The following is a 24,358-nucleotide window of genomic DNA, read 5'->3' as shown; positions in this document are numbered from 1 at the left end:
GGGTGGAGGGGGTGGGTGGGGGTGGGGGGGGTGGGTGGGGGTGGGGGGCTTTCTCCTATGCCTTCCTTGCTTTTCATGTATAAGGCAGGGGTTTTTTTCCCCTAAAAGATTTTCCTCAAGTGCTCACAAAGAAGAATTTGAAGGAAAAAAAAAAGTGTAATTCTGGCATTTTGAGCCTGTCTCTACCAAGTCCTGAACCCTGCTGATAGATTCTATTATAGGTCCACCTCAACGTCTAATCAACGTTTAATGGCACTCCTAACTTCTAGCTTTCTGATCAGTATTAACACGTGGCTGCCTTCCAGCCCTCGGCCTGAGCAGCCCTGAAATGTACTCTACCTTGGCGGTAGGAGGCCTTTGCTGACCAAGGAAGTCATGGAGCGCCTAGCCCTGAGTGCCCACGGCCTCTGGGGCAGATGTGATGGAAAAGCAGTCCTGTTTGGGGCACCTGAGCTTCAAGAGATCCCCATGTGTGTGTCAAGCTTCTCGGACATTCGGTCAAGGCACAAGAATAGGTGAGGAAGGCGGGGTGGGGGTGGGGGACACTCCTTTTGGAACTTTAGTCCAGACAAGTCGGCACCTTCTGCTATGCTTTTTTTTTCTTCCTAAGTTAGCATATGCTGCTCCAGGTATCCATGGTAACGGACTAAGACTCTGCCTTCCGTTTATGGAGTTCCTCCTTGACCTGGTCCAGACGTGAACACACCCTGAGAAGTCGCGAGTAAGTATGGATTCCCTCCAAACCTAGCTGTTTCTGCTTAGTGGATCGGGCCTTGACCCCTGCAAAGGTGATACACCAGAAAGATGTAACGAGTGCCGCAGTATCTTGATTGGCGGATAACTTCAGAGGAGTTGCTATGGAAACCAGGGGCCTTCCGCTCCCTCCCTGGTAAGGATGTCCTTGGAATGTACCAACCGTTAGTTCCATGGCCTTGCCTAAGCTAGACGTTTGCAATTCCATACTCATCTGTGGTATCTACCTAAACTTTTCTACTCAATATTGGAACATCAGTGCCTACAGAGTGTACGCACAGGTTCCCAACCACGGACGCGGCGCCTTCTGACATAAAATAAAAAAGGAAACCTCCCTATGGCTGGTGTTTTTGACCATGAATTTGGGGCACTCACGCTGGGCTTGGTATGCAGGTGACCAGATAAACCAGCAGAACACCAATCAATGCCTTTGATGATAACTGATGGTTCCAAGGGCTCAGCCAAGTCAGCGCTAAGACTCGGCTCAGCCCTAGGGGGCGCCATGCCCAACCGAGGCAGTAGGAGGGGCTTCCCCAGAGCCGAGCGGCTACGCCACGTTCTTCTCTTCCACCCGCGACCCGGCTACCCGCCCACTCTGCGCCTCCCTAACCTCTTGTCATCATGGAGGGACCCGAAACCAGAATCCACACGTAGCTCCAAGCACACGGCCGGCTCCACCGCAGAAGCCTAACCACCTAACCCTAAGTGCCACCGGCGCCACCGGCTCGGACCGTGCGGGCAGCGGTGCACCAGGGACGCGGGAGGACACCGCTGGACCTCCCGGGCGCACGGCCCGAGCCGGGACCCAGGAGCAGGGGCCAGCAGCGAGCGGCAGGGGCGCGGGGAGGAGCGCCGGTCTGCGGCTGCCGAAGCGCGGGTCTCCTCCCACGCCGGCCTGCCTCGCTCGCTCCTCCTCCCCGCTCTCCCCGTCACCCTTGCTGTCCCCTCCCCCGGTCCCCTCCGGCCCTCCCCCAGCTCCAGAAGAGCGCGCGGCCAGGGGATCGGGCTGGTTACTTCCTTCACCGCGGCGCGGAGCACGGAGTGGACGCCACCGAGGCCCGCCGATCCCAGCCACCCGCCCCGGGCCCCGAGCCCGGATCGGCCCTACGCCCTCGCCCCGCTGGGCCTACGCGCGCCCGGATCGCCGCGATCTCGTCTCACTGCCGCCCTCCGGCCGGCCCGGCCCTGCCTGCTGCGGCGCGGTAAGAGCAGCAGCCGTGCGCCACGGTCCGCGGGAGGGACTCCGCCCCGGGTGGGTGCGGTGCGGTGCGGACGACGCCGCTCCCGCCGGTCAGTCGCGCGTCCCAGAGCCGCTCCGGCTGGTTCTCGGGCACCCAGTGGCCTCGGCGGGGAACCCGGGCACCGGCCAGGGCGCGGAGCAGCCGGCTTTTGTTTTGGGGAAGCCGGTGCCCTCCTGGTGCGGTCCCTGCCTGGGACGTGCGGCTGCGTTTCTCTAAGGGGACTTGAGGCACAGGGAGAAGGTGGCCGAGGTGGCCCTGGTGGCGGAGTGACTTGAGTGGGGGAGGCGCTAGGTCTGGGAAAATGTAGGGGTGTCCGGCGCCAGAAACACTTGGGAAGCTGCGGCTCCAGGGAACGTGTCACCTGCTTGGCCAGGTCTGGGGCCCCCCACCCCCCACGGCCCTGTGAAGCCAGCACAGGACGCCGTCCAAGTGGGGGTGCGCATGGCTGCGCTGCTCTTATTTTCTCCCTAAAGCATATGAATGAAGGGGTAAACCGAAGCGTTTGCATTTGTATTGGGCCTGTTTTTTTTTTAATTTATTATTTAATCTCACAGGACTTGTACTAGCCTGCACTCAATTTCAGCGGAGCCTAAAATAGCAGTTGGCTCGTTTCTCATTTAGAAAGTAAAGCGGTGAGCAGTCCTGCTTGGGGACTTGAGGGATAGACTCGCTCGCTCCCTGCTGTGGAAGCTCCTGCCCACACCACCGCCAATCGGGAGATACATCTCAGTGTTAAGCTTTTATTAAAATCTGAGTAATCTCGCAGTACAGTGAATGTGAACACCGTGCGCCCCACAGGGAAATAATCAAACTCTCATATCTGGAATTAGTCATTCATCTCTCTAAACTGATCGCTTCCTAAGTGAAAAGCTTACCAACCTTCAAGTTTTTGTTTTTGTTTTGCTTTTAACCTAAATACAACCTGCAGTCTCTTATGTAAGTGTGTTACCTGTTCCAATAAGGATACAGTTATCAGGAAAATTCTTGCTTTAAAACTTAACTCTTCCCAGCCATCACATTTCTACCATTTTTAAATTTTTTATTTTATTTTATTTTTGAGTACAGTTAGTCCCCAGAGTAACAAAGGGTCTAAACTTGAACATTGATTTATCTAGAGTCTTGACTCGTCCCAGGAGTCAGCAAGCACATTCAGCAGGATAAATGAACTTAAATTTGATTAGCTGTGTATCTGCCTGAAGCCATTTAGTAGAGCGCTTTAATTCTACAGGGTTTTTCTTTCTTTTTTTTCTTTCTTTTTTTTTTACAAAACTCATTAAAAGCCGGGGCAACAAAGGAACCCTGTTCTGCCGCGGGTAATTACAGCTTTTTCTGTGGGAGTGGGAGCCTCCCTTCTCTCCTCCTGTTTGTACACAAAAGGCGGGGAAGCTCTCCCTGGCCCTCCACAGCTATTCTCTGCCCGTCTTGGAAGCTAAAAATCAGAATTAAGTCTACGAGGGGTTTATACGTGGGAATGACAGAAAGCTCCACCTGGCGGGCCCTGGAGGGACCATGTGGACACCTCCGGCTCTGCCATTGGCTTGAGGCTTGTGTTTAGTCAACAGGTTACAGGCTGACTGCGTCCAGGTGAGCGACCTGAAGTTCTCAGTAGCAGAGCATCTCCCAGGGCTAGGAAGGCCTAGTTTAGTCATACCGCTGTGCTCTCTGCCTCAGCCGCATGTGGTAGGGAGAGCCCACCTGTTCAGGGTCAGGACTTAAGGTCTACTCACCAGAAGTGCAATCTCCACAGAGACCTCCATGGGGGAGTGGCCAGGGCCTGGGCCTCAGTATCTCTGGGCCTCACTCCCTCACTGTAAGGTGATCTAATGTTTGGAATCTGAACACCACCGGAGGGTTGAGGAAGAGGGGAGCTACATGTTCTGTCATGGCGGCCGTCGTTTATAGAGACTATTGAGCCCTCAGTGGGTGTAGCTGAGGGAATCTACCAAGGGGAGAGTCTGTGGAGACTGGACCGACCCTGCTCTGACCTTTCCCAGGACTGTGGCTCCTTCAGGGCACCTCAGCTTGTGGGCTGCTTTAACCGTAATCGGCATATCTGAGCCTCCCAACCGCTCCCCCAGGGGCCTTTGGTCCCTTGTCTCTTATCAAAGTGTGAGTGTTTGCGCATGTGCGCGCAGGCCCATGTCTGTATGTTCGTGTGAGTGTGTGTTTAGTAGGAAACTGTTAAGGCATCTGCATTGGCCGCAGTGTTAACTATAAAGAGAAACACAAGAAAGAAAGAGCAAGCTGGGGCGCGGTGGCGCCCGCCTTTAATACCAGCACTTGGGAGGCAGAAGCAGGCAGATGTCTGTGCGTTCGGAGGCCAGCCTGGTCTACAAAGGGAGTCTAGGACAGCCAAGGTTAACACAGAAACCCTGTCTCGGAAAAAAACAAAATACCCCCCCCAAAAAAAGGAAAAAGAAAAGAAAGATCAAACAAAGTAACTTAAATAATTCTTTGACACTATGCTATCTGCTGCCTCTAGTGAGTTCCATCAGTTGCATGCTAATTTTAGTGAAAGTGTTTGGTTAACAGGTGCACTTGGAGGAGAGCATGGGTGGGCCACGGGGTGGGGACGTTAGGGGGTTGGGGGGGCGGGGGTGGGGGCGGGGGTTACACCATGGAGCTGTTGAAGGCTTGAGCCTGGGGGGTGAGGAGCTGCCGGCAGGCAGTGGTGATCTTTGGTGTCCAGTCAACACTGGTGTTACTGTTGCAGCGTCTTCCATACCTCATTTAGCATATCTCTTGCTTACTCATAACTGCACAGTAGGGCCCCCCAAACATTGCTTTTTTCAGCTTATTGCAAATCACATAGTAGGTGATTTTTGATTTTCCTCTTTAACGTGCTCAAAGCAGTCTTAACAGGCCAGAATGATTTTACCGTATTCAGGAAACCTAATGTACTCACAACATTATATAAGCACCAAGCAGCATCTCGAACACTGAGATGTTTTCTCTTTTCCTACTAGCCCTTGAGGTCTCTTGTGTAGTCTCACTCAGAGTCTGTCTCCCTTCACAGAAGCCTTGTCCAGCCACAGGTGGCCAGCCCCGCTCTGGTATAAGCCCCTGTTATCAAAGCACGGCCTAGCCTTCTGAGGAAATGCACACCTGTGCTGCACGAGAAGGAGAGATGTTTTGAGATCACACACTCAGACCCTGAGGATCTGGGGCAGTGTGAGGGGTGTGGTGGCTCAGGGCCACGTGCTTCAGCATAGCTCAGAGCAGTGTGTGTGTGTGTGTGTGTGTGTGTGTGTGTGTGTGTGTCTGGTGTATATGTGTGTTTGCACGCGAGGGGTGTGGGTGGTGTGGGTGGTGTGGATGAGTGGGTGGTGTGTGTGTGTGTGTGTGTGTGCGCGCGCGCTCGTGCGCGAGCGCGTGGTGTGTGGGTGGTGTGTGTGGATGTGTGTGGGTGGGTGGTGTGTGTGGATGTGTGTGGGGGTGTGTGTGTATTATGTGTGGGTGGGTGGTGTGTGTGGATGTGGGGGGGTTGGGGGTGGTATGTGTGGGTGGATGGTGGGTGTGTAGGTGGAGTGTGTGGGTGGTGTGGGTGGTGTATGTGTGAGTGGGTGGGGTGTGTGTGTGCGTGTGCGTGTGCGTGTGTGTGTGTGTGTGTTGGTCTGACTCCCATGGGAGCTTCTGAGGCAGAATTCCCATCCCCGGGTGTGTGGACTCCGGCCACCTGCAGTGCCCCACCCAGCTAGAGGTTGAAGCCGCCATCAACCATCATCTTAAAACACTTCAGTGGGAACCATTCTGACTCTCTTTTGTTTGTTTGTTTTTTTCAAGATGAATGACTTTGGGATCAAGAACATGGACCAAGTGGCCCCTGTCGCCAACAGTTTCCGAGGGACACTCAAGGTATGTGCTCCTTAATTAGATTTTCCTGACAGTTTTGGAAACTTCACTAATAAGACAGAAAACCCCATGTTGGACTGGGTCCCAGAAAACTGGTTCTGGCCCCAGGTTTTAAATATGTTAGCCGTGTGGCTTACTCTCTCTGAGCCTGTTTTCTGCGCTGTAAAGTGGGTATCTTGATGCTATTGGTACCTGTCCCCCAGGATAGGAAAGTGGTTCCTTTGCAGATGAGGTGGTGGCTGCTGTGCTGCATTCCTGAGCCTCTCTTCAGATCGGAAAAACAAGCCCCGTGACTCTTTTTTTTTTTTTGGTTTTTTGAGACAGGGTCTCTCTGTGTAGCCTTGGCTGCCCTGGACTTGCTTTGTAGACCAGGCTGTCTTCGAACTCACAGTGATCCGCCTGCCTTTGCCTCCCGAGTGCTGGGATTAAAGGCGTGCGCCACCACGCCCAGCTAAGCCCCGTGACTCTTAAAGATGGCGGCTGGGAAGGCTGCGCCCATCGCCTTTTCAGCCACTCAGGAGTTGACGTGGCTGGGCAAGGAGGCTGTGTGTTGTTTAACATCTTCACTTGTGCTTGGCGCACACGTCCCATGATGCACACACAGAGGACGGGGCGCCTTGTGGGAGTCAGCCCTCTCGTCCTGTCCACTGTGTTGTAGGTCCTCGATGGTAACCTCAGGCCACCAGGCTTGGCACCAACCTTTCCTACCACCATCTCCAGAAGGTGGTTTATAAACTGACGAGACTAGGCATCATGTGCTGCCTCCGTCAGCAGGGGCTGCACCCTGGAGGTCATAGGGAGCCTGCTCTCTGGCGCAGCAGCAGCAGGCCTGTTTATGCAAACCCCAAATAGATTAGACATGAAAGCGCTGGCTCCCTGTACAAACACTTCTCATCTCGCATCTGTGGCACGTCGTGAGTCCCCTTTTGAAACAGTCTTGTAGCATAAGCTGGTAATGTCTCATGTGTGGGTGTGTGTGTGTGTGTGTGTGTGTGTGTATGTGTGTGTGTGTGTGTGTGTAGTAAAGAGGCCAGTGGTGAGTGTCTTTATTGCTCTCCACTTTATTTTTTGAGACAGCATCTCTCAGTGAACCTGTTGCTCACTGGCTGACTAGGCAAGACTAGCTTGGCTGTCAAGTTCCAGGAATCCTCCTGCCTCTGCATTCCTAGTCTAAGATTACAGGACAATCTCTAGTGTTGACTCTTGCCTTCCTCCTTCTTTGTTTTTGCCTGCTGGCATCAAGCTTCTCAGAGTTCTGCTGTCTGCCCCCTTCCCAGCACACTGGAATTGTAGACAGGGGACCCCTGTCCAGCCTTACCCGGGTTCTAGGGATCCTAACTTAGGACCTCACGTCTGCCCAGCAAATGCTTTTTCTACTGAGCTGTCTCCCCAGTTTCCCAAACCATTCTTTTTGTTTGTTTGTTTGTTTGTTTTTGGCTTTCGGTTTTTTGAGACAGGGTTTCTCTGTGTTAGCCTTGGCTGTCCTGGACTCACTTTGTAGATCAGGCTGGCCTCGAACTCACAGCGATCCGCTTGCCTCTGCCACCCGAGTGCTGGGATTAAAGGCATGCGCCACCACCACGCTCGGTTTCCCAAACCATTCTTAAGGTTCTGTGTCTGGTGTGAACTACAGAGGCAGCACCCATTTTTCTGTGACAGTCACCAAATGCTTCTGTGTTGTCTTGTTTGATTTGGTCACATGTCTTAAGCATGGCGGGACTAGCATCTGGAGGTTAGCGTGAGGGAGCTGAAGCTACACACCCCCCTAAGGGGGAAAAAAAACCCTCTGTGAACGGAAAGAACTTGCTGACGTCTGGATTCGGAGAAGGCATCCATCGCCGTGGTCTATGTTGAAATGTGCAGCAAGCATTTGCCTTGGTCTTTGGCTTCCTGCTTTTAAAGAAAGAACTTCCAGAAAGACAACTTCCTAGAAGCCTGGACAGTGCTGGGGGGAGTATTTTTTGCTCACCGTCTATTTAATAGTTCACCGACATCATCTCTTCATGAAGTCCTACGTTCGTCTAGTTACTGAGAGCCTCACACTCCTAAGTGGGCCTGCCCCCCCCCCAGGTAGTTAGCATTCCGGGGGCGCTGAGGACTTGCTGAGCCTGGGGCTGGCAGCCTGCCCTTTTGTGCATCGTCCACTCTTCTGCATTTCTGGAAGGACGGCACAGTGCTGAGCTGATTTTATTTGTAAATGTGTTACACATTCGTTCGCCCATGACTCAACATGCAGGTCATTGTGTCACACATGGTATGGGATTTCCAGATTATGTTGGGAAATAGAGCTTTTCTTCACGTCTTCCTAAGCACACTGGGCAGGGGTGGCTTGGCCCTGCGCGTGCCTACTCGCCACCTCCCCGCTCATGGCTGCTGTTTTTCAGAGAGTTTCCACGTGTGAGATCATGCAGCCGTCAGCACCTTCCAGGGCTCGCCTTTGCGGGCGTATCAGATTCTCCTCTCCCCCCTTGGAAAATGCCTTTGAACGTCTCCCTGTAATTGAAGTTTCTTTTCCACAATCTTTTTATTTTTATCACAGAAAATATTAAGGTTTCGGTTTTTTTGTTTTGTTTTATTTACAGATTACTATTACCTGAACCATTGGAGGATGGGAAAGGGATCCCCTCACATTACTTAAAGGTGTAGATAACTCAAAGTAGCTGTCCAAAGATAAAAATAGCTTAGTATTGCCTCATTTCCCCATTTCTTCCCAGTCAGAGTCAGTCAGTCAGTCAGTCTCTCTCTCTCTTGTTTGAACTGTTACACCAAAACACCTGCCAGGCCAGCCTTTGCTTTTCTCACACACCCAGGCGGCTGATGAAGCAGGTGTTGCTCTTATCGGAATGACCCCTCGGTTTGGTTCTATGACTCTGCTGGTTTGGGATGTATTTAATTTATTAATTTAAGTTGATCATGCTGATGAAATAACCTCCCGGGCCTTCTGACCTTATGCGATGATTTAAAGAGTCTAGTGTGAGATCGAATCGCTTGCATTACTTTGAACTCACTTGATGCTTGTGCTTCCAGAACTGGGGGGGTCGTTGGCCCGAGTGGCTGGTGCCATCCGGACCTACGGTAGGGTTTCTGTGGACCGCTGAGGAAACGCGTCATCATCGAGGGCGTTCACACTGAATTTCTCTTTTTTTTTTTCCCCCTGTGTCTTCCAGCGCCAGCCAGCCTTTGACACCTTTGATGGCTCTCTGTTCGCCATGTTCCCCTCCCTCAGTGAAGAGCAGACACTCCAGGAGGTGCCCACCGGCTTGGACTCTGTCTCCCATGGTAATTTGCTCCTCCAACCTGGCAGAAATGGTGCATAGCTGCCCTCACCCCCCCCTCCACCTCCCCCACCTTCATCCGGGCTAATACAGACCCGATCAGTTAGTAAAGGCAGACCATTCTCCAGCAAGTATGCCAAAATCTTGAGTTTTGGGCATGAGAAGTCTGACAGAAACCTGGGGCCTGCGAGAAGGCAGGTCTCCTCTTGTGTGAGTAAACAGGTCATTCTGGTGACTCTGTGTGAGAGTCACACCTGTGAGCTGAGACCTGGTCGCTCTCAGGAGCTCTGAGGTCTGGCTGTCTGTGTGTCCCCCGTCCCCCCCCCCCCCACCCCAGCCATCTCTCCTCCCTGCTCCCCCCCCCTTTGTCTTTCTCAAAGAGAAGACAATGGACGTTGAAATGTGTGCCAGCTTCTAAAAACTCCCCAACATGCGCTTGTGTGCTCACGCACAGACTCGGACACACTTTCCCTTTGAGTTTTTGGATCACAAGGAGGCTTGGGTAGCTCAGTTGATGATGCCTCCTGCCCCTGAATCGGAGAGTTTGGGGATCACAAGTGACTCTATTTTGGTAGTAGTTCTTACGGCCACTATTTGTTCTACTCAAAGGGCATGTCAGACTCAGCGTCACAATTACCTCGTAGAGTTATTGGTTAGGCACATGCCAGATTGATCTGTCACACGCAGTAGGTGCTGGAAAACACAGCCCGGAGAGATGAAGTAAAGCCCCCCGGCTTCCGTAAGCACAGTGCCACCTGGCAGTCCTGAAATTTCTGAGCGGATCAGAGAAGATTGTTTTTCAAAAAAGCCAGGGGTATGCCTGTTTTACAGTGCGGGGCGTTGTCTGGGCACAACAGGCCTGGGTTTCTCTGCTGTCTGCTTAGCTCAATGGTCACAGCTTCGGTCAAACACTCACGGTCACTAAAGGCAGCCAGGGACTGTCCAGCTTTTCAATGTTGCAGCATTGACACTGTGGACGTCATTGTCATCTTAAAGCCCGCACTCAACAACTATGCAATCAAATTATTTTTTTTAAAAAAGTAAAACCTCATGTTTTGAATACTTGTGACAGTTCTGTGCTGGGCTGCAGCATTGCGGTCCTTGGCTGTGCACAGGAGGCACTCTACAAGACTGGACACAGCTGAAGCCTTTGAACAAAAACTGTACAGTTTAAATTTTTTAAATACATTTTAGGTAGAAATGGTGTCTGCATCCCTGCTTTATGAAGGTTTTCAAAATATTGTATTTTTATTTTAAAAGTTTAACACACACACACACACACACACACACACACACACACACACACACGACTTTGCCAGGCTGACTAGAACTAACTGTGTAGCCCAGGTTACCTCATTATTCTCTTGTCTCTGTCTCCCACGTGCTGGGATTACAGCTGTGTATCACCAAAGTCTTTTTTTTTTTTTTTTAAGACCAGGCTGGCCTTGAACTCACAGAGATCCACCTGCCTCTGCTGCCTCCCAAGTGCTGGGATTAAAGGCATGCGCCACCACCCAGCTCAAAATCATTTTTATTCTGGATTTTTCTTTTTGTAAGCATAATTCTAAGAAACATAATTGTCTTGGTTATTAATGCCATTGCTTAGCTTTTTACAAGAAAAAAAAATAGCATGTTAAATTATACCTCCATGATTGCTGTAGTAGAATAGACTTTAAATAAAAGTCTTTTCTTGGTTCCTTCTTGGTAATGCTAGGTCTGGAAGCCCCTGTCTGCTGTGTGAGTGCTCATGTGCCGAGTTAGGCCCAGCCCCACAGCTGTCCCCCACCGCTAAGGAACCATGGCAGTATTTGTGCTCACGGGTCTCTGCAGACTGGGGCTTAGCCTGCGCGTCTGTTGACATTGCCCCGAGGCCTGATGTCCCTGCTCTCTCTCTGTCCCTCTCTAGACTCGGCCACCTGTGAGCTGCCTTTGCTCACGCCCTGCAGCAAGGCGGTGATGAGCCAAGCCTTAAAAGCCACCTTCAGCGGCTTCCACAAGGAGCGGCGGCGTCTCGGCATCCCCAAAAGTAAGTGCTGGGCTTGGAGGCTGCCGAGTCCCTGGAGGACACGTGTGGGCCCGTCTGTAAGATACTCATGGTTGGCTTGCACGAAGTAGCAAGAGTGTAGCTACCCTGAACCTGCACACCTAACCCTGCGCTCTAATTAAACGCCATTGGTGTCTTAGAACACGCCTGGGTCAGGGCATGACTGTGCCCTGTTTATTTCATGGGTTCGGAGCTATCTGGGCTTGGTGAGTTTCGGGGGCCGTGTGGTCTCCCCGCCTTCCAGATGTTCACGGGTGCTTTCCTTCCTTGCCTTCCCCGCACAGACCCTTGGCTGTGGAGTGAGCAGCAGGTGTGCCAGTGGCTGCTCTGGGCCACCAACGAGTTCAGCCTGGTGAATGTGAACCTGCAGAGGTTTGGCATGAGTGGCCAGGTGCTGTGTAACCTGGGCAAGGAACGCTTCCTGGAGCTGGCACCTGACTTTGTGGGTGACATCCTCTGGGAGCATCTGGAGCAGATGATCAAAGGTACGCCCTCAGGACCAGGCAGCAGGGAGGCGCGATGACCTCCGACCTTAGGCCGCCCCAGCAGTGGAGGCCATGCCTCAGAACACCCCCCAAGCGAGTCAAACGGGGAGGTGATGACGGGTCTTCATTCCACAGGGGGGAGGAGCGTGCGCGATGTTCGTGAAGTGCCAAATGTAGCCACGAGGCAAGAGCCTGAGTCACCAAATTGCTGGCTCTTGCCGGGTGTATGCCAGCCCAGAGCACCTTGGATATGTAGGGCCAGCCAGGGTGCCAGGGGGTGAGCTCACTGGAAGAGCCAAGAGAGACAGGGATGCCTGGATGTGAGGCGGTCACTGAGGGTTTTACAAGAAGTGGCGCCAGTCTGCTGGCAGTGGGCTGGAAGTGGTCAGTTCGCATGCACACTGAAATGTTAAAAGCAGACGCTGGCCTCAGAAATCTCCCCAAGGGGAGAGAGACTCTTGTCTCAGATCTTAAATGCCAGTGAGAACTGCTTAAAGGACACCTGTGTTTAAATAAGGGACAGTTAGAATAATTTAAGATGGAGAAGAAGAGGAGGAGGAGAAAGAAGAAGAAAGAAAAGGAAGGAGAGGAAGAGGAAGAGGAAAGAGAGGAAGGGGAGGAGGAAGAGGAGGTCAGCACAATGCTTAAACAGTCTCCTTCAACCCAGAAACTCAGAGTCCCATTGGGGATTGCACTTCCAGGCTGGTTTAGCCATGGCTTCCTAGAGCCAAGGAAACCAACTTTTAAAACTCCTCAATTCTCTGGGAACAGGTCTTAACCAATGCGTTTCTGGACAGCCGTTTATACTGCAAACCTGGCTCGATGGGCTTCTGTTGAGCTTGTGCGTTTGTGTGCCTTGGCTTCCATGGATGGCGGGCGTGTGATCGTGCGTCCCTAGTCAGGCTACTTACATAGAACACACTTGCCCCTAAGGGTCTCAGGACAGCCCAAGCTAACCCGTAGAGGCTGTTAAGCCTCACGAGGGACAAGAACCATGTCCATTTCCTGCGCCCACTGCTCTCCCAGCCCCAGGACAGATGGCTCTCCATAAACACAGGCATGAAGTGAGTCCATGCGCTGGACTGTTCTAAACAGTGACATCATCGATTTTTGGAAGAACGTATCCCAGATTATTAGAAAAATGTGTCATAAGTTTTGAAAACAGACACATAAGGGGTTTGAAATCAAATGGAATGCAGGGGGTGAGGTGAGTCCTTCCGATATCTGCATAACAGGATTGTGGGAGGTATTGCTCTTCCTGTGGACTTGTTTTATTCATATTTCATGTGCATTGGTGTTTTGCCTGTGTGTGTGTCTTCTGCATGGCAGGGCCAGATCCTCTGGGAGTGGGATTAGACAGGTGTGAGCTGCCATGTGGGTGGCAGGATTGAACCTGGGTCCTACGGAAGAGCAGCCTCTTAACTGCTGAGCACCTCCCTCCAGCGTCTCGTGCGGAGTTCTGAGTGTCCCCTGTGTCTTCTTTTTCAGAGAACCAAGAAAAGACAGAAGACCAATATGAAGAAAACTCGCACCTCAACGCAGTCCCTCATTGGATCAACAGCAATACATTAGGTCAGTCTCGTGGGCTGTGCCTTAGATCTCCGGCTGTAGTCTCTCCAGCCTCCTGGGTAGCCTGGACCTACACCCCTCCTGTGGTGGGTGCTGCACATGGGTATTGATCCGCTAAGCAGCTGAACCATGCCAGATCCACGTGAAATGTGTTAACGAGAACCTACGACTCTGACTCATCCATACTCAGAGGTCTAAGATAAAACCAAGAGAGTAAACTATTCCTTGATGGGCTAGGGGATTGTTTATATATTGAGGCGACCACTGCTGTGCGGGGTCACTTAAAATGGAAAATTAACTCCTCCTGTTCCTTGGGTTTTTAATGTGGCCCTTGGAAAACTTAGCATTGCTTAAGTGGCTCCTTTCATCTCTGGGAGTCAACACTGCTCTATAAAGTGTTTTCTAATCTGATTTCATCCTTGTGTTCAGGCTTTGGCATGGAGCAGGCTCCGTACGGGATGCAGGCACAAAGCTACCCCAAAGACAGCCTCCTGGACAGCATGTGCCCGCCGTCTGCCACGCCGGCAGCTCTTGGCTCTGAGCAGGAGTTCCAGATGTTGCCCAAGTCCCGGCTCAATACCGTCAGTGTCAATTACTGTTCCGTCAGCCAGGACTTCCCCGGTGGCAACTTGAACTTGCTCACCAATGGTTCCGGTAAGAGAACATTCTAGAATAAGGTTATTTGTTTTTTCTTGTTGTTGTTGTTGTTGTTTTTTGCTTTTTTTTTTTTTTTTTTTGGTCTTGGAAGCCATTGAGGGTGGGAGATGCTTGGTAAGCACATCCCGCCTTCTGCCGCCAGAGAAGGAGGTTAAAGGGCTGGGCTGCCTTCCACGTGATTTTCCAAACAGCAGGGTCACAACCTGTTTGAAGTCCTACTCCAGGCCCTGTAGGCGAGCAGCTTAGCAGCTTTTGACTGGCTTCCTTGTGGTGAAGCTGAGACACATGGGAACGTGCCACATTCCTCCGTGAGGATGGAACGTACACGGTCCACACGTCTCTGGCTGTACTCACAGGGCGTGAACACCTGTGTTGCAGCAGTCCACCTGGAGGCAGAAGTTTCTAGCAATCTGTGAGGTTCCTCCTACATCTCCCCAGCCCTCTTTACAAGAGCTGCTGGTTTTCCTTCTCGGTCATCACAGATTGGGGTTTTGTTTTTGTTTTGCGTCCTGGGATTTTTACACAAATGGGCTTTGTTTTCTTTTGGGGTTTCCTCTTTCACATCTGGTCTTTGTCTGTGTTCTCTTTCCTGGTTGTATAGTGTCCCACCCTACGAAGCTACATCTTACCCATTCTTGTGCTGGCTTTTATCGGCACATAAAATTGTCCCAAGAAATTAGCACCTGGTTTGCGGAGTGCCGGGAGTGGGGTCCAGACGCTGCTGAACCGGCTGCGTGCATAGCTCCGTGGGGGGTGGGGGGGATGGTTGGCAGTGGTTGGCAACGGTGACACAGGGCTTGGGATCACAGTGCTGCCGAACCCATGGCACATCCCTGAAGGGTCTCAGCATTGTTCCGGTCGTTTCCACCAGGGAAGCCCAAGGAGCACGACTCTCCGGAGACCGGCGGGGACAGCTTCGAGAGCTCTGACTCGCTGCTGCGCTCCTGGAACAGCCAGTCGTCCCTGCTGGATGTGCAGCGGGTGCCTTCCTTCGAGAGCTTCGAGGAGGACTGCAGCCAGTCACTCTGCCTCAGTAAGCCCACCATGTCCTTCAAGGACTACATCCAGGAGAGGAGTGACCCAGTGGAGCAAGGCAAACCGGTTATTCCTGCAGCAGTGCTGGCCGGCTTCACTGGTGAGTGTCCACTCGGGCCCCCGGTGGGCTCCTGTGTGACTGCAGCACACCCTGTGCTTACCTGGGCCTTGTGTAAATTTGCCTGTGATACACTCCCACAAGGCTGGGCTTTCTGTAGTGTTCCCGTTGGGATCTCATGGGGTGGGGGCCAACCCCCAGGCCACACCCTCTCTACCTGGGACAGGAGGCGGAGAGGTAGGAGAAGGGACAGACTCTGGCCCTGGCTCTGACTCACACTCTGGATCTCCAGGAATGTAAACTGGTCAGGGGAAGGGCAGGAGCTGGCTCCGGGGATAGCAGCACTGTTTACCTACCTCTCTTGGCCTCCAAAGCCACCGTGGACGAGGGTGAGGGGGCTCCTCTAGGCACAGAACACACCTTAAAGCTGTTTTTAGAACCAGACAATTTCAAAACTGGGGCAAAAATACCGAGAATATTCATTTTCATTGCTTCAGATGCCTTTAAATAGAGCTTCTTTTCATATGCTGGCCATAAGAAGCCACTGTGGTTTTTAAAAAAAAATTTTTTTTTAAATATGAGATTAAAATGAGGGCCCATGGGTTTTTCTTGTTTTGTTTTGTTTTGTTTTTACCATCAAAAACAAATGGCTGCATAAAAGTACAAGAATCCATAAAGGGCTTTGAAGCTAAGGCTGCTTTGATACCTAGGAATCCAGAAACTGCTAAGAACCCCCCCACCCCCACCCCTCCAGCATTAGCAGTGTATACCTGGAAGGAAATAGTAGTAATCTTTGTTGGTTAGCCTGTGGTCTGCGGTGTTAGCATGGGTAGTGTGGAAACCCACTGGGACATCGGGTCAGAGGTGACAAGCCTAAGAGGCCGCCCAAGTGAATCAGCTCAGCCTGGTTCAGTCTGAGATCTCTCTGCTTCCCCAAAGCACAGAGAGGGCAAGGTGACAGCCTGGGGTCAAATCTCCTTTTTTTCTCTCCCATAAAGTGTAACAGGGACCCCGAGACAAGTCGCTGTACATCCTTAAGGGAGACGGGGCTACAGCAAGCCTCTTTCTCAGAGTGGTGGTTCTGAGTGCCCACGTAGCAAACACAGGCAGCTGTCAGCGTAGGTCACCCGTGGGTGTGTTGCAGGCAAACAAGTCTCACGATATGGTTTGCTTACGGTCATGAGGGCTGTGGCTGTGACGAAACTGCCCTCGAGTACCCACCCCAGGCTCACTGGGTATTTCCAGAAATGAACTCTTAAGGCTCCCACACAGGGAAGCCTTAAAGGGCAGGAGGGATGGTGCTGATGAGGGTGGCTGGCCCTGGATCCCCCTCCCCAAAGGACAAACAGCAGCCCAGAGAGAGGCTCGGCTAAGCCGCCCTCTTGGAAGAGTAGTGGGTAGGGAGGGGAGAGCACTGTGGCTCCTAATCATTAACTTGTTGTTTCCTGAGGGCTCTGGCACCCCGAGGCCCCATCTGAACATCAGTAACATGGCCAGTGGGCTTCTCAAAGTAGCCTGGTCACTGGGAGGGTCAGATTGCTGCTGATCTCAGACACTCACCCCCAACCCCCATGTAACTCGCTTGCCTCCCTTTACCCCCAGGAAGTGGACCAATCCAGCTGTGGCAGTTTCTTCTGGAGCTGCTCTCTGACAAGTCCTGTCAATCTTTCATCAGCTGGACAGGGGACGGATGGGAGTTCAAGCTCGCTGACCCTGATGAGGTATGGCCACTTGTCCTGTCAACCCTGATTCATCACACTGGGCTCTAAAACCGACCCTGGGTACAGGGAAAGTCAATAGAGCCAGCAACAGCCCTCCCTGACTCTTAGGCTAGCTGAACTGCAGCCACTGCCTTGTCGTTGAGTGGGCCTGGTGTCCTACGGGCAGTGCCCGCCCTCTGTGGGCATTGTCTGTCAGAGGCTCTTTGGTGACGCTCAGCAAGTTCTAAGTGGGGTGGGGGGTGGGAGAGTTCACCTTTGTCCCTGGTTAGACAAGGCTCATAGCAGCCAGGCAGCCTTCAGGGTTGGGGGCTCCCTGACGGAGAAGGCTTTGGCAGGCGTGATGCCAGTGGTACACGCACGTAATGTGATCTGTCGCCCTGTCTGTGTCCGGGGGAGTACATATGTCTCATGGGCCAGAATAGTGTCTTCAGCTATCACATGGCTTGGAACGTGTCTCAGCTGGCAGAGTGGCTGCCTAGCTTTCTCGAAGCCATGGGCTCCGTCCCCAGAACCACATACGTCAGGTGTGAGGGTGCGTGCTTGGAATCACAGCACTTGGGTGAGGGGTTGGGGGGGAGGGGGGAGTTGGAGGAAGCAGAGGCTGGAAGGATGATAACGTCAAGGTCATGCTCTGCTACACAGTGAGATCCTGGCCAGCCTGGGAATACAAGAGAGTGGGGCAGGTATTGAAATAAGAACTATGGAGGACAGTCCAGAGCAGACGTCCCTCAAGGTACTCCTGGTTCCAAGTGGTGGCCTAGGAGGCTTTGCTGAGATGGAGCTGGGGGCAGGGACATCACCAGCCCTTGTACAGAGAAACATCTGCACGCATTTAAAGTGACCCAGGCAGACTATCTGCAGGTCCCTGTGACTGTCCGGTTCTTGAATGTGAGTGGACGCAGGTGACTCTCGCTTCTCTGTGTCTTCCCAAAGGTGGCCCGCCGGTGGGGGAAGAGGAAAAACAAGCCGAAGATGAACTATGAGAAGCTAAGCCGGGGTTTGCGCTACTACTATGACAAAAACATTATCCACAAGACTTCAGGCAAACGTTACGTGTACCGCTTCGTGTGTGACCTGCAGAACTTGCTGGGCTTCACCCCTGAGGAACTGCACGCCATCCTCGGCGTCCAGCCCGACACAGAAGACTGAGGTCCTCAGGACTGCCCTGAGCTGGCCCCGGGGCCTGGGGACCCACTGCTCCAAAGACCCATGGGAGGGCAGGATGGAACCCTCTGGGAGCGTCGCCAAGCAGCTGTGGCCTTCTTTCATCCCATGCCTCTTCCACAAGCCTAACTGCCCTGTGGTGGAAACTGGCGCGGCTCCTCCATCCTGTGGAGACCTGGGAAGGAAAAGGCTCTGGGACGTCACCGTGCTGCCAAGCAGGCCAGGTGCAGATCACTGTCGTTGCAGCTCTCTGAGATGCTCCAGGGAGCCAGCATGTAGTGGGTGCACAGACACCACCGGGAAACATTGCTTTTCCTATGGCCTTTTGCCGCCAGGAGTAGCAGACGCTGCAAAAGCCAGCTCCCCTTGAGAGAGAGGTGGAAGGCAGCGACTGCTCCATTAAAGAAGTCAGTTTGTACATATTACTGTATCTTATAATTGTCAGAATCCTCCAACAGTTCTATTTAACAGACGTTGTATATTGTATTTAAAGTATATAATTATAACTTGTTTGAATCAAGAATGCAGACACCTGATAGGGTATGCATTTCCTCACTAGTACATAGGAATGCCATTTTACACAGATTTAATCTCTTAGGGGGCCAACCGAGAGAAACCATAACACGCTGTTTTTGTTTTATTTACCAACAGGAATAGGGTCTGAGGGATGACCCTGGTTTTTACTTTTGTTTTGTTGTTGTTGTTGTTGGGGTTCTGACTTGTTCATTATCTGGCCAGGACTTTGTATATTGGGATTTTTTTTTATATAAGAAACTTAATGTTATTATTTGAGGGCACATCTGGCCTCTCTACTTTCTTCTGGACTGTAACGCTGTAAAGCAGTATTTTTCTTGACAAATGGCACATGTTCTCCACTTCCCTGCATGCCTTAAGTCGGTTTATACACAAATGTATTTTATTTTTTTGGCGTAACTGTGTTTCCCAGGCAAATCCCCTTCCCTCCCCCCCAACCCCCCTGGTCGTTTCCTTCCTTCGCCTCAAGGTATTTTGTGTGACTACAATAAGAAGACTATTTTTGGAAATCTATGACTCCTTTTCAGAGATCAGAGGGATTTATGTAGCAGCTATTTTTACTGCAAAAAGTAACTCACTGGAAAAAAATTGTAATTTGTACGAAAGCTTTATTTTTATCTTAGCTTGTGTAAAGGGAGAGATGTTGGGCGGGGCTGAGGGCAGTCGGGAGAGACCTCCTATCAGCCTTGACCCTAACTGAGCGTGGCGCTCCCCGCCTTGCTGACCTGCCATGTTTCCTACCGTCTGGGCTGCATGCGCTGCCTTCTGCTCTGCGCCCTGAGAGAGTTTGCTCCTTTTCTTTTCCTGGCGTGGGTACCCAGAAGCACAGACAGGGCCAGCAGGACGGGGAGTGTTTTGTGGGGTGCTCTTAATCTGGTGAAGAGTTAACTCCACCATGAGACACCCTGCCCCCGCGCTTTCATGCAGTCACTTGGTTTCAAAAGCGAATGGGCTTCACCTTTTACCAGCAGGGCGGCCCCTGGCCAGCTGGTGACACTGGCAGAGTCATCATTACCACCAGACTACACAGGGACCCAGGAGCAGCTGGGACCTGCTGTCCATCCTGGGATGTCTTGGCCTGCATGCCCAGAAGGAAAAAAAATGTTTTGTGGTTAAGCACAGGGACCTGATTGTCGCTGGGACGTCTGTCTACAATGTAAACAGACTTGGGACTAAGAGCACGCTCCTCTCAAAGCTCAGCCATTGGTCAGCTTGTACGGTTGAGCCACATGAAACTGCCATGTTTAGCCTGAGTTGCGTCAGCCAAGATGGAAGATGGTTGAATCTAACGGTTACTACAGACGTCCTTAGAAGTCTTCGGTGTGGTCTTAAGTATGAAGGTTTTATAATTTGGCCTTTTTTCTCTCTCTTTCTCTCTCAAATAATAAAGATTTGGTTTATGCCAATGCCTCTTTGTAATGTCGGTTCCTTGTAATAGCCTTTTCCCCTCCAGGAGTGATGCAGAGGAGAATTTGAGCTCAGTCTGTACCCTGGTGTGCATGACATGACCGTCTAGTCTGCAGCTCACTAAGCTAGTCACAAAGCGGGATCCACTGAGCCCTCGCTCAAGGAGTTAGCAAAGAGCTGTTTACAGTTAGGCCTCTACCCAGGAGAGGATTGCAACAGAAGTTTGGAGACATGCTAGGGTCTGAACTGGAGGCACCTTCGCCATGTGCAGCCACAGCACCATTTCCCTCACGGTTCTCAGAGCGACTGATCAGTCCTCGCTCTGGCTCCCAGGACATTTCCACAGTGTCACAAGGACACTGTGAACCCATACTCAACTGTGACAGTCTTACCACAGACTCAGCAGGGGCTGGAATTGGTGCCCCATAACCTCCAGGGAGCTAGTGGAACGCCAGTCCCTAGCCATCCCTGCTTATCATAGTACACATGAAATTTTTTGAAATTAAGAGAGCTCAGCAGTTCAAGAGTACCTGTTGCTCTTGCAGAGGACCTAGGTTTGGTTCTCAGCACCCCACCTGGAAGCTCATAACCGCCTATGACCCCACTTTCAGGGAACCCAACACTCCTGACTTCTGTGGCCATGCAAGCATGTGGTGTACAGACATGCGGACAAATACAATTTTTAATGTTTAGAATTTTCATTTCAAAATCACCCATATATTAGCATAATAGCACTTAAGATTCTTTTTTCAGATTTATTATAACATTGTTTCCTACGTTTGCACAACATTCGGGCTTTTCTGTCTTGGTGAATATATAAAGTCAGGCCTAACAAATTCACAATCAAGTCAAGAAAGAGCATTCAACGCTGTGTCAGATATTGTGGATGGTCTATACAGTACACATTGTTCGTGGAAGCAAGTGGAGAGGTGAACTGTGGCCAGATGGAGCACATAGTAAGCTTCCTCTACTGCATCCTACCAAGTCAGTCTATCTTGGATCCTTGCCCATGTGTGATTTGAGAATCTGCATTTATTATTTGGAAAATACCTCTTCAAATGATGACACAGTTTAGCAGACACTGTCAGTGGGTGACTGGACTTAGCATCACTCTCTGTTTTTTATAGAAAAGTTTCAGGAAGCTTATCAGTCTCACAATGACATATACAAATTCTATTATTATTATTATTATTATTATTATTATTATTATTATTATTAATTTATTCATTTTACTGTCCCATTGTAGCCCCTTCCCTCCTCTCCTCCCAGTCTCATCATCCCCTATTCCTCAGAAAAGGGGCGCCTCCCTGTCCATCACCCCAACTCATCAAGTCGCATCAGGCCTGAGTTCATCCTCTTCCCCTGTGGCCCTAGCAAGGCTGCCCTGTCAGGGAGAAGTGATTGAAAAGTTTCCACTCATATACAGATTTCTTATTGAAAGTTTAACCTTAGCTGGGCATGGTGATGCATGCCTTTAATCCCAGAACTCAGGGAGGCAGAAGCAGGTGGTTAGTTTAGCTGGCAACTCAAACATGGCTGGATTTCTTTGGGACAGTCAACCACACTTTATTTAGAATGCAGCAGACTTCTATTACAGAGTTGAAATGAGGTCTGTCCTGTGAGCAAATGAATCTTAACTCCTTCATCAAATCTATTCTCATGTGTGACTTTTTTTGTAAGGGGTGTTCTTTTTCTTCACAATGTCATGAAGAAAGCAATGGCATGCAGTCTGCTCTGACCTCTGAAAAGGCACCAGGAGTCTTAATAACGTTTGTGTTTGCACCAAGGCCAACACAGTGAAAAAGAATAAGTAGATTAGTATTGTTATGCAATGTTTTTACCTTATGGATAGCCCTGAGAGTGTCTCAGAAACCTCAGGAGACTTAGGACCATACTCTGAGAGCCACTGTGGAAAGGAGAGACTGTGGTAGAGGTGGGCAAATATGCCCCAGATCCCTGTAACCTAGTGTCTTTGTCTCCATCTCACCCCTCTGTAGTTAACAAGGATACGTCTTTACTTAAACAAATATTTGAAAACTCCTTCCTTGTTCCTTCATGATATACCACTGCAATCCTAAGCCTTCTAAGAAAAATAGTGTATTTTGCCTCAAAGTTTGACAGTACTGAATCGTATTGAATATAATTATCTATTTAATAAAAGTGTTAGTTTTCTGTGACTAAAACAAAATACTTGAGATAATCTATTTATAAAGAAAAAGACCCATGTACTTGGTTTCACACACTGGGATGTGTCAGTCCTGGTCAGCTGGCTGCAGGGCTAGGCAACTATGGTGAGCCAACACTTCATGGTGACAGCTTTTGGCACAGCAGAACTGCCTGCCTTGTGGCCAGAGAACAGGGGAGAAAGACCAGGCCAGAGCCCAGAGGCCCCTGCAAAGGTATGCTCTCTGTGATCTGAAGACCCCTGAAGACGTCTCACCAGGCCCTGATGGGGATCAAGCCTTCAACACACAGACATCTGAGGACTGAGGACAGTCTAAGAACTGTCCCTCAGGGCCTTGGAGATGGCTTTGCAGCTAAAAAGCATGTGTCTCCCAAACCCAGTGTCCAGAGTTCAATCCCCAGAACACACAGCAAGAGAGAACCAATTTTTAAAAGTTGGCCTCTGACCTTAGTGCATGTGCTATGGCATGGGCGCACAATAAATTAATTAATTAAATTAACAACAGGCCCCTGCCTTTGCTGGGCAAGAACTGAACACTTAGCTGTGTCCTCAGCACTTGAGTCACTTAGAAAAATATTTCTTAGGCGTATTCCATGCTAATTCTAGTGTTTTCCTCAAAGGTATAAGAAAATGATGCTTTTTTTTTTCTAGCATGACTGTGAAATTTCTATGCCAAGCCTACGAATGAACCAACAATCCTTTTATTACAAAGGTAATTAGTCATCTATGAAGATGTTACCAATTCAGATGTTTTATGTTTGTGACTGATTTAAATTTGATATTTTAAAAATAAAATTTGCCAAAGAAGAAAAGGGAACTTGTATATGTAGGAAAGTCATTTTTTCCTTTAACATTTTATTAAAGTTATATGACACACATACATGTTGGAGGGGAAGAGTGGGAGATGGGGGAGGAAGAGAGACAGGGGGGAGAGAGAGAGAGACAGAGACAGAGACACAGAGACAGAGACAGAAAGACAGAGAGAGACAGAGAGAGAGCACATGCAGCAGTGCTCATGTGAAAGAGCCAGTCCTCTCCCTCCAGCATGTGGGTCTTGGGGATCAAACTTAGGTCATCGGCAGCAAGCGCTTTCATCCACTGGTCCATTTCACTAGTCTCTCATATTTTTCTTAACATACTCAAAGCTGAGACCCTCTCCATGGTGAGGAAATAACGAGATTAAAGCCGAGGACAGTGGCGCACACCTAGCAATCCTAAAACTCAAGAGGCACAGACAGGAGGGTCATCAGAAGTTCAAGGCCATCTTACTCCGCATATAAGGTTCCAGGCTTGCCGGAGCTACAAAGTGAGAAAAACAGTGAGACAAGAAGTTAATTCCCTCACTCTAGACTTGCACTGCTCCTTGACTACCCTGTTAGCATAAAAAGACATATTGGCCAATGGAATTAAATTGAGGACCCAGATATAACTCCACGTACTAATAGACACACAATTTTTGATGAAGAAGCCAGACAGATACTGGAGAAAAGACAGCATCTTCAACAAATAGTCTTGGCCCAACCTAGTAGCTGCACATAGAAGACAGCAAATAGATCCGTATCTATCACCCTGCACAAAACTCACCTCCGAATGGATCAAGAATCTCACCAGAATACCAGGTACCCTGAATCTGATAGAAAGAGAAAGCAAGGAATGGGCTTGAACTCACTGGCCCAGGGAAGAGTTTCTGATTAGGATTTGATAGTGCAGGCATTAAAACTGAGCAACCAATAAATGGGACTTCACGAAGCTGAAAAGCTTCTTATGACAGGGGGACACCCTTAGGCAAAGCGAGAGCCTACAGAATGGGGAAAGGTCTTTACCAATTAATTACACATCTCATAGAAGTTTAGTACCTAGACTATACAAAGAATTAAAAAACAAAAGACAAACAAACAAACAAAAACCCTGAGCTTCAAGGAAACAAACAACTCAATTAAAAAATGAAGTGCAGAACTAAGTAGAGAGTTCCCAAAAGAGGAAACACAAACGGGTGAGAAGCCTCAAAGAAACGCTCAACATCTTTAGCCGTCAGCGGAGTATAATTTAAACACTGCTTTGAGAGTTCATTTTACCCCAGCCAGAATGGCCAACATCAGTAAAACAAATGACAGCACATGACGAAGAAAGGGCAACGCTTATTCATCGTAAAACAACCATAGCGTCAGCGTTAGAGGGTGGTAGGTTGTCTCTGCTGACCAAGTGAGCCAATTCAAGGCAAATTAGAGTATATAAATTCAGGGATATTGGGGGCAGCTCTTGGGTGAGTTCACAGACTTCACAGGAGGGGGTTAGATTAGTGAAGTCGCCATGCAGGAGGTGACAGAAAAGTGGGGTGGGCGGAGAGAAAGTGCACTGTGTGTGTGTGTGTGTGAGAG

The 24,358-nt window shown here is 50.3% G+C and overlaps 1 protein-coding gene across 1 annotated transcript; it reads left to right on the top strand.

The window, feature by feature from the left end:
• Positions 1-1,354: 1,354 nt before the first annotated feature.
• ETS2 (ETS proto-oncogene 2, transcription factor) lies at positions 1,355-19,795 on the top strand. Its single transcript, XM_084802231.1, has 10 exons — positions 1,355-1,955; positions 5,778-5,849; positions 9,014-9,125; positions 11,028-11,147; positions 11,450-11,650; positions 13,139-13,222; positions 13,649-13,873; positions 14,748-15,011; positions 16,572-16,690; positions 17,624-19,795. Exons 2-10 carry the CDS (start codon positions 5,778-5,780, stop codon positions 17,837-17,839), a joined length of 1,413 nt encoding a protein of 470 aa, XP_084658357.1. The 5' UTR covers positions 1,355-1,955; the 3' UTR covers positions 17,840-19,795.
• The last annotated feature ends 4,563 nt before the right edge of the window (positions 19,796-24,358 follow it).

Source organism: Acomys minous (assembly GCF_964271855.1).
Source record: "Acomys minous genome assembly, chromosome: 11".
NCBI classification, from domain to species: Eukaryota; Metazoa; Chordata; class Mammalia; order Rodentia; family Muridae; genus Acomys; species Acomys minous.
The sequence above is the reverse complement of the archived record's forward strand: the minus strand, read 5'-3'. Positions and strand labels throughout refer to the sequence as shown.

Bases quoted from the DNA above. Each gene is read 5' to 3' on its own strand.
- ETS2 (XM_084802231.1), top strand. From the start codon at position 5,778: ATGAATGACTTTGGGATCAAGAACATGGACCAAGTGGCCCCTGTCGCC. The intron at 13,874-14,747 runs GTAAGAGAACAT...CGTTTCCACCAG, and splicing joins CTTGCTCACCAATGGTTCCG to GGAAGCCCAAGGAGCACGAC. The intron at 16,691-17,623 runs GTATGGCCACTT...GTCTTCCCAAAG, and splicing joins AGCTCGCTGACCCTGATGAG to GTGGCCCGCCGGTGGGGGAA.